This window comes from Poecilia latipinna, unplaced genomic scaffold (assembly GCF_001443285.1).
Source record: "Poecilia latipinna isolate Pla-1442-1.1 unplaced genomic scaffold, P_latipinna-1.0 Scaffold2527, whole genome shotgun sequence".
Classification (NCBI taxonomy): domain Eukaryota; kingdom Metazoa; phylum Chordata; class Actinopteri; order Cyprinodontiformes; family Poeciliidae; genus Poecilia; species Poecilia latipinna.
Window position 1 is genome coordinate 1 of NW_015115143.1, and position 10,420 is coordinate 10,420.

Consider the following 10,420-nt stretch of genomic DNA (forward strand, 5'->3'; position numbering starts at 1 on the left):
GTTTTGTTTTGTTTTGTTTTGTTTTTCTTGCTCGTTCTAGCAGGTATTGTGTTTCTGTCTCACTGTATGATTTTGTGTCTGGCTCTTTGTCATTTTTTGTATTTTTTTTTTGTTTTTGTTTCCATCCTTCCCATCCTGCTCCTGAACGAAGCCGAAAGCAGCTGTAAAAAGCTTGGCTGACTGGTTCCTAACTAGTAAAGTCTTGACACTCTCAGCTTGAAAATTAAAAACAAGAAATCATAATTGGATGTGTTGAGCCATATTGTACATCACCAGTTTCTGTAGTTTTATGTCCAAAATCAACTATGTTCTTATAGGTTTAAAATGGACACATGGGATACTTTGCAGATACTCGTCTTCTAATAGAGAATAGCCATGCACCTGTTTTTGTTGCAGAAGAACGCAGAGGTCAGTTGTACAAAAAAACGTCATATAGTGCCACTGGAAATACCTCGTTCTAACTTATATAAATTACCTGAAAGTTTTTTAATATCGTGGTGCTGTCTCCACTAAGACAAAGCACATTTAGTGCACCAGGAGCAGCAAGCTAATAGTTTTTATGCAATTTTTATGCAATTTCTCTAAAACTTTGGCCAGGATGCAGATGTGTAGACTAGTTTTATGTGATTTTTATAAGATTATATGAGCAGATAAAATCAATTATCAGCTCCAACCTTTCAAAATATTAACCTCATTTTCGGTGATCTCTCTATTTTCTCACTGTATTTTCATAGACTCTGCAATTGTCAACGGTGTGTACTGGTCGGAGGCCCTGAACAAGGTGTTTGTGGATAACTTTGAGAGGGATCCCTCGCTTATATGGCAATACTTTGGCAGTGCTAAGGGCTTTTTTAGACAATATCCTGGTAAGTGTGTTTTTTTTTTTTGTTTTTGTTTTTTTTTGAAAGAGGAGATGCATCAGACTGGAATGAAAAAGCTAGGGGAGTTTATATAAATTAGTTTGTGGTTGAATGGGATGGTGGGACAGTGAAAAAACTCAGGTGTAATAAATAGAAATCAAAGATTGAAATTAGATGATGTAATGCAAATCCTATATTTTGAAATGCAAATCTTATATTTTGTAGAGTCAGAGGAAAGCATCTATTTTTAGGTCTTTGGAATATCACCTCTTCCTATTCTTATTCTTATTTCAATAAATGCAATAGAAAACCTGAGGTGTTGAAATGATTTACTTCATTGTTACATTTCTCTCTGGACACCATGTAACTCAATAAAAAAACATAGAAGAAAATGACTAATTTTGTTGTTTTTGAATCCACCGACCTTGTCTTGAATTTCAAATAAAAATGCATTGCACCTATTGAAGAACTAATCCCAATGAAAGCAGCTTGAAGTGGCTTTTGTGAGGCATTTAGTTTTTTTCAATGCTGGTGACAGGAAACAAGTTTTATCTACATATCTGAAACTTTATATAACAAAATATGCTATTATTAGTTTTTCAATCTGGAGGTCAAAAAAACAGAATGCTGGAAGGAGTAGTTTTTACAAACACCATCATGAATGTTTTAAAAAACTACAAAAGGGTTAGATAAAAGTATTCATGGCACAAACTACTGCAGCTGATTTGTTTAGTTTTTTTTAAATATACAATGCTTTTACAGGAATCAAATGGAAGCCAGATGACCACGGAGTTATAGCTTTCGACTGTCGTAATCGAAAGTGGTACATCCAGGCAGCCACCTCTCCAAAGGATGTGGTGATCTTGGTGGATGTCAGCGGCAGCATGAAAGGCCTGAGACTTACCATTGCCAGGCAGACGGTTTCCTCCATTCTAGACACTCTTGGAGATGATGACTTTTTTAATATCATTGCTGTAAGTCTAGACTCAAGGCCAATATTTTTCTTTTAAATCCAGTAAGTATCCTACTAACTATGACAGCTATGACCCAGCCCGTCCATTTTCTGTATTCCCTCACTTATTTTAAGGGTCACAGTTAAAGTAAGGGACTATGTGTCTTTCCATAAAGACAAACAACACTGTACACAAATACTCACATCAAAGGTCAGTTAGGAGTTTCCAAGCACCCCGTTCATGTTGGACTAATAACAGGAGGAAAGCCATGCAGGCATGAGGATGCCCAAACTCCACCCAAAACAGATTCATCATATTGCCTAGAAATCTAGTCTACTAATATTAAAGCTACTCAGGAACAATTTTAAACATATGTCTTAAAGCTGCAGTAGGTAACTTTTATAAAAAAATATACATTTTTTTACATATTTGTTGAAACTGTCATTGTGACACAACAGTATAGATAATCTGTGAAAAAAATCAAGCTACTCTGCCTCCTCCCAGTGCTACCTGGAAACAACTAATCAGAGCACGGAGGTGCATCTTAGCGCTGTCAGTCACAATTTTGGGTGGCGATGCTCATCTCCCTGCCCTTCGCCTCCCTCGCTCTCTGCTATGACTCCACTTCTTCCTGTCAAAATGACCTTGTTGTGAATGCTCAGGCTAGGTAACGTAGCCACTGAATACAGCAGATAAACATTTTTTCTGCAATTGTAAGTTGCTTCTCTGCCATCGGCACATTTAGTAGCATGTACATGCGGTTGAGTGACAGTGTTAAGACCCTCCTCCTGGCTCTGATTGATTATTTCTGGTTCAGGAGCAGTGCATTTCTTCAGACTGGAGGATGGAGACTGGTGTTTTCATAGATTATCTGTCTCATAGCATACTGTCACTATGAGGTTTAACAAATATGTAAAAAACATATTCTTCAAAAAAGTTACATACAGCAACTTTAACCTTAAAACATATTTAAGAGTACACATTCATCCCCAGGAGCTATAGTTCTCAAAAGTAACAATAACATTTTGACTCAGTTAACAAGCTTGCACACACACATTAAGACACGCCCATATTTATCTTTTCCTTTTCACACTAGAAACATGCTTTAAAAAAGAGCTTTCTGTCCTGTCATGCTCATAATTAATTAATCATCATTTCAATGAAGATTTGAAATGCAAAAGAGATGGACTTAGTTGTTCCCTGCTTTCGGGATTTTGGCTAATCTTATCATTTATTCAGGCTGATGCAGTTCTGCTGTACACACACATTTTATGTTTGGGTTTTGGCTAAAGAGGATCATAAACAGTCATATTTTTGTAATATCTGCATTTATCAAAGAAAGAATGGTACGAAAATGCATTTGTGTCCTAAAGATTATATTCAGATTTTTTTATCTACTGAAACTTCCGTTGGAAATGGTAAAATCCTTTTGTAGCACAAGTATAGATATAATGAAGTCACTGTTCTTTGTATGGTGAACACATGTTTCAGTGACACTTGATATTCTTATTATGATAATTAGAAAATTCTTCTGTTGGGAAAAAAATGGACAATTTGAAAAGGATGAGTAAAAATAATCTCTTAATCTGACAGATGAGTTTGTCATTCCTATTTCACAAAGCTATTTTTTTTGAGTGCATCTCACCATGGTATTATTTTCTCTTTAGTATCGAACGTAATATAACAAATTATATACACTCTTGAGAGAAAAGAATCTTTTGCAGTTGGAATATGTATTGCACTCTGCAATAGACACACATTCTCAGTCCAAAGCTTCTCACACACAGCACACACAGAAACAGATTAGAGCACAATTACTGGCTTGGAGAAACACAATTCAATTGTCTTCCCAGGACTTTGAAGTTTAATTCATAGTGATGCATTAAGGGGTATTATCACCAAACAACAGGCACTGGTTGGGGTGTGTGTTGTGCAATGCATGCATTTGTGCTTGTCATAGAGATTCTTGCGTCTTCATAATCCACATTTTTAAAATTCAACAATTTGTCATTTAAGTAGTTTGAATGTTTTAGTGACTCACTTTCATAAATTCCTTTTGTATTTCTCTAGTACAATGAGGAGCTGCATTATGTGGAGCCATGTCTGAACGGAACCCTGGTTCAAGCAGATGTCACCAACAAAGATGTGAGTAACTATAGCAGTTCATATACTGTTTGTGCTGCTCAACTTAAAGTCGTTCATAGATTAGGATTGCAGATGCCAAGCTAACGCGATGTGATGATGGGGCATTGAATTTTATGTTGGAGAATGTAGTAAATCAATCTAAAAACTGCTATTTAAATATAAAATTGTCTATACTGTCACTGTAAAGATGAGAATAAAGTACTTAAATATTTCCTCATTTCACCTGTCCGTCTTTCTGCACTGCACAACTCTGTTCATGCAGATATAGGAAGTTGATGAAAGGCTTTACTAAAAAAAAGACACTAAATTCAGAAGTACAGTTGTTCTTCATTTTCCAGTTTGACAGACGTAGCTCAAAAGTTTGTGTGAATGCCGTCAGAATGGATAAACACATTAAAAAAACTTATTTATTTGCTTCTATTCAACTCAATTCAATATAGTTCAATTCAAATACTTCAGTACTGTTTACCCCAAAGGCTAATTAAATGTTGTTGCAACAAATTAAATGTTGTAATGTTTCAATATCGGGTCAGTATACAATAACGCTTACTTTTGATGAGTAATTAAAGCCATGCATAAGGTCATCTGTGCTACACTCTCCAGCTCAACTAGTGCATGCATTAGTACTTACATAATGTTTTGCATAAATCCAGTGTCATAGAAAACTTGGAGAAATTATGATGAATGCAGTATATGTAGAAGTAACAATGTATTTATAGTGTGAGATTAAGAGTTCTGATGAAGTTACATTCATAAGGATCTTACAATGTTCAAAATGAATCAAACTTCATTCATCCTCTTTTAATTTCCATTCACTGTTTTCTGCATTAATCCAGAACAACAGTGAGCTATTTACCTGTGACTGCATGCAATGATTTCAAGTGGTAAAAATGCTCTCTTATTGTGACTATACACTTATGAATATGGATTAGAACTGCTTGTTCCATGCAGTAGCTTAATGTAGATGAGTCAGCCTGTCTAAGAGAAGAAAGCAGTGTGCAGCAGCGGATAGGCTAATGTCTTTTACTTTAGCAAACGCCTGAAAGCTGGTGTCCCAATAGGGCCTGCAAATGTACTCATGTCTTTATGAAACGTGGTTTACTAAAGGCATGCTTTAATGTGATAAAATACTTCAAGACATCAAGTTTTCATGTAACAAAAATCTGGCAAACTGTAGTTGAATTTATTCTCGAGCCTTGGAAATGGCAGTAGATATTTGTGAGTCTGTTGCTCATCTGTCGTTAAAGTTCTTTAGATGAGGAGTTGCTTTTCAGATCTTTTAGCTTACTTCATGTTGTCAGACAGGTTCTCTTTCTGATCTCTTGATTGTACATGTTTAACATTGTATTAAATCAAAACATTCTTAAATGAAATAAATTATAACTTGGTAATGAATGGAATTTGTGTATTGAGATACATGTTTGATGCTCAACCCTGATGTGTCCCAAAGCTCATGCTCATATACAATTTTTCCCTCTGATGTGCATGAATTTAGGTCTTGCCAATAGTTTCCCTCCGGGGCAAATTAGTCTTGATTATGAAGTTCACTCGACTAAACTTAGCTCTGGTTTATTGTAGCTAAAATAGACAGATTAATTATTGCTAGAGTATTCCCATTCCTTAAATAGGGTTTGTCCACAAAGCCATTGCTGGACTTTAAAGAGAAAAAAAGTAGTAGAGATTTACTACTTTTGAACTGAAAACTTCTACATGGTTAATACTGAATATGAAACATTCTGTTTTGATTTGACTTTATTTGTCTATTCATCCACAGAGTCCTGGTTAAGTCAATGGCTAAAATGTGTCCTCCACACAAATTCATATAAAAGGGTTTTACCCAAAAGAAATCTTTGCCTAAAAAAACTAATAAACTAATACAATTTGAAACGAGATCAAATATATAAAAGATGGTGTAAAAGAGGATTATATTGAATGAATCAAGCAAAATTGTGCAAATAAAAACAGTGACGTAATATCATGCGATGTCAAACTCTTGATTTGACTTGGTATTGGATCATTGGATCACTGTTCACGCCTGCTAATTGGATTTAAAGCACGCTGAAGTTTTCATATCTCTGTACTTAACTGCTCGTTTTTGTTTGCAGAAAGCTCTTTTTCTGCCTTTGAATGCATTTATCAGAAGTGCATCAGTCTCCATGTTGAGATGAGTAATTTGCCATAAAATCAAAACCAAATGCCTTGGCAAGCTGCATCTGAAGATAATTTGTTCGTTCACATGGATATTCTTACAGCTGGGCGGCTCTAGCTGCTACGCTCACTTTAAAGAATTAAAAGTGTCTATTCTCTGAAAACATGTGATGTCCAGCTCTCATTTCAGGTCGTTGTAGTGCTGCACAAAAGCTCTGGCATATTTAGTATTGCACTCACACTTGAATCCCTCTCAAACATGTGCACATTTTCTGTCTGCCACTTAAATACTCTGCTGGATTTAAGCATGGCCTGCTGTGTTCTGAAAAATCACTTTGATCTTTACGTGCAGGCAGTCACAGGTGCATGCACGGGCAATGGGGAAAGCTTGCTATGCTCCAGGGAATGGTCTTTTGTTGGAACCGATTAACCTTTTATCGGCATCCATGGAAAGGTTGTCTTTTTGCAATATGGGAATGTTAGAAGAGACGCTCAGTTTTTTTTTTTTTGTGTGTGTGGGTGTGTGTACTGTGCTTGGTGTGGGTTTGTATGTGCAGCTGCACAGTTTCTCCCTACTGAGCATACTCTTGATATGTTCCTACACATGTTGCTGACCCCTGCAGAGTGTTAGAACACATTCCTTCGTCCATCATTGAAGAAAGAGATACCTGTTCATTCACTATAAGACCAGTCAGATGTAACTTGTTTTTTCCAACATGACCTGGACGTGTACATAAAGGTGTAATCACTTCTGTGGATGGAAATGGGTTTACACTATCACAGGGAAATATTGGAGACATATATACTCTGCTTCACAAAAAAATATATACTTACCCCCTGTTTTCACAAAAATGCAGTTTTTTTGTCTGAGTTCCTTCTTCAACATTGCTTTGGCATGTCTTGCAGGAAAGTGCAATCTGGACTTCTAATGGTTTTCTTTCAATGTTGGCCTTTTTTTCTAGCCACTCCACTTTATAAAGCTTGGATTTGTAGAGTGCACAATAGTAAGTGTAGCAGTCGTTGTTGTCACATTTCCTGACCTCTCTGCAGCTCTTTCAAAGTTACCTTAAATAATGTTGTCCTTGTCTGACCTGTAAACTTCGGTGGACAGTCAGGTCTAGTTATATTCTTCTCATTTACCTTTGATTGATTAAACAGTGCTTTTTCAGGTGTTAAAAACTACGTTAAACTCTGCACAACTATACCCGTGACCTTCTGCTGTATTCTTTTGCCTTTACGGATTTGTTAGAAAATATTAGTGAACATGTAGCATCATGTGAGGTTCCTCCTCATTCAGTCTGATACTACATACATACATACATACATACATACATACATACATACATACATACATACATACATACATACATACATACATACATACATACATACATACAGAATTTTTATTTAACATAAATTTTGGAAACTACAATTTCCATTTCACTGCACAGTTATTTGCTTATTTGTGTTCGTCTATTTCACAAACTTCTAATAAAATAATTGCATCATAGTTGCAGCTACTTAAAAATGGGTTAAACAACATGGTTCCAGATGTGAATTTCCCTACATGGCCAATGCAGAGCAGTTCTTTTAGATATCCACTGGGTGTTCAGTGAAGATTGTGGTACCTGGTCATTAAAGGGCAGTTATCTCAGTCAGTATGTGAAAAAGCATTTCTAAATAATGTGGTCGTTGAGCCTCGTAATTCGGCCCAGAGCTTTTGGAAGAGTCCATTAGTCTGTTTGTGTTGTCTCTCTCCACACACAAACAGTTTATATAAATTGTGTAAAATAGCATGAGCTATGTTTAGAAAAGATTAAATCAGTCTGTTCTTATATTGATAATTGTTATGATTCCCTCAGACTTGTTTTCTGTGTAAAAACAGTCTAGCATCTTCTGTAATTTGTAGTTCAGTTATTTATTTGTCAGCATGACCTGAAATCCTGCCTCACCAAACTTCATGTTTGCAGCATTTCCGGGAGCACCTCGATAAGCTGTTTGCTCAAGGCATTGGTATGTTGGACATGGCTCTGACGGAGGCGTTCAATCTTCTCGGTGATGTAAGTGACTCACAGAGGAACGTTATTTACGCCCACACACACACACAAACACAGACACATACTCACCTGAACAACGGTTTTATGCTCAAATTTAATTAAGACTGTAATTAATAGCTCGGTTTGTAGGATCAGTACCAAAAAAATCAGTAAACAAGGTACTTGATGACTCAGGTTGTTGTCATTAGGAACCATCAATTAATCAAATTTACATGCAAACAAGTAGACACACATGCAGTTATTAACTTGATCTGTGTAATCATATCTGGCAAGCAATGATCTGTGTAAATATCCTGCAATACCAACAACAGCTTGAAATGTGTTTCACTGCAGGCAATGTTGCATTTGTGAAACATTTTCATCCGTAATATCCTCATGTCCATAGTATTATGTATATTATTCTGTTCTGTTTGCTTCATTGTTGCAACTGAAATATATTCTATCCTGTAGGCAGGAAGTTAATGACATGGCCTTGAAGTGATTAAATGTGCAGATTTTTTTTTTTATATATACAGTGCTGTGAAAAAGAATGTTTTTTTAATTTATTTTTTTACCTATTTCTTCCCCTCTCTTTTTTTTTCCAAATTTATTTTTTTGGTTTAATTTCACTTACCAAGACCATACTGAAATCTGTAATACAGTAAGCCACAAGATCTCGAGAACCAACACCACCCATCATCAGGGTGGTGGCATTGTGAAGGACCGGGGCCGATTTGCTGCCGATTTACTTTTTCAGGTCCTGGACAACTTGTTTGTTTTCTTAAGATGCAAAACCTCAGTGTCATTTTCTCTCTGATTCCAGTTTAATAAGACTGGGAGGGGCAGTGAGTGTAGCCAGGCCATTATGCTGGTGACAGATGGAGCAGTCGATACATACGATACCATCTTCGAGAAGTATAACTGGCCAGAGAGGAAGGTAAAGAAACCCTATATTTTCCCTGGAAAATTAATCTTATTTTTAATTTAACCTTTATTCACATATTAAACTGTTGTAAATGTCTTTTTATTAGTGTAGAAGTATTTGATCTGTGGAATCTGAAAAGAGTTTTGCGTAAGTTTTGTGGGGATATTTATGTGCTATTCTTTGCCTGTTTTTCCTTTACAAGGAAAACTGTTTTTCCTCTGTTTCTTTCATCTTGGAATTTCTTAAAGTCTTTTTTCCCAAAGATAATTTAATCCTGTCGCTGTGCCTTTTAGGCTTCAGGCTTGCTATTGTGTTCCTTTTGCTGAAAAACTGCTTTTGTTTGGCCGCTGTGCCAAAAAGTCTTTATTAGTGAAGTTCTGCTGTGGTCATTCCTGTACTGAACATTCCTGCAGTCTCCACTCTGGATCACTGCAACTCAGTCAAAATGAAGGGCAGATTTTTGTTCAAATACACTTCACAATGGGTTTCCTGTAACACTGTTCTAAAGTACCATTTCCACAGACTGGAGGCAACGTCTTACACATATGCTGGCAACAAACCTCCCACTGGAAAATAATTCTTATTTTAATATCAAAGTTACATGTATCCCTCATCAAGGACACTTATTTTAGAATAAGCACACAGTTCTAACCACACATTTCCATTAAAATTAGAAAAAAAGAAATTCTCAGAAACAAAATGGCTGTTTCTTCCATTAAAACAGCCAATACAAACAACTGCAAATTTAAACATGGAGGTCAGAGCTTAAACCTGAAATCATTGAATATTTTTTCATCAGAAACATAATTGTTGACATCTACAATACTTCCTAAACTCAATTTAATCATCTACTAAACTAAGCTTAGTAGATGACTCACACTTTTTCGGCATAATGTACATTACTCTGGTTAAAATAAAATGGTGTATGGCTATAATGACCATTGTTACATGTAGAGAATAATTGAAAAGTTTCCGATATCATTCTGTTTCTTAAGTAAGGTGGTGGTAGCATCATGCTGTGTTAGCATTGTGATGCAGGACAGCTTGGTGCTCTTTATAAAAAAGAAAACATCATCAGAACATTAACAGAAATTACTGAAGCAACATCTTAACACATATGGCCATTGGGAAAAGAACATTAAGTGTGTTTTAATATAATATATTTGTCACTAAATATCTGGTGTCAGTTGTATATCTGTGTAATTTTTATTGCATCACATTTTCAAAGAAATCATATTTTTATTTCATATTTTTATTTTCATATTTTATGTCAAAAATAAAAATATAAAATCAAACCTTTATTTCAGTGTAGTTTTTAAAATATTGATTTTAAACCAATGTAAAAAAAAAAAA

At 35.6% G+C, this 10,420-nt stretch overlaps 1 protein-coding gene across 1 annotated transcript in view; it reads left to right on the forward strand.

The window, feature by feature from the left end:
- Positions 1 to 667: 667 nt before the first annotated feature.
- The window catches only part of LOC106938178 (voltage-dependent calcium channel subunit alpha-2/delta-3-like), a gene marked incomplete at its 5' end in the record, with an annotated part of 70,872 nt that continues 61,119 nt past the window's right edge, over positions 668 to 10,420 (forward strand). The window contains 5 exons of the mRNA XM_015020060.1: positions 668 to 866; positions 1,623 to 1,834; positions 3,884 to 3,958; positions 8,077 to 8,166; positions 8,966 to 9,079. Of these exons, the coding sequence (XP_014875546.1) occupies positions 668 to 866; positions 1,623 to 1,834; positions 3,884 to 3,958; positions 8,077 to 8,166; positions 8,966 to 9,079 (690 nt within the window). The remainder of the gene's footprint in view (positions 867 to 1,622; positions 1,835 to 3,883; positions 3,959 to 8,076; positions 8,167 to 8,965; positions 9,080 to 10,420) is intronic.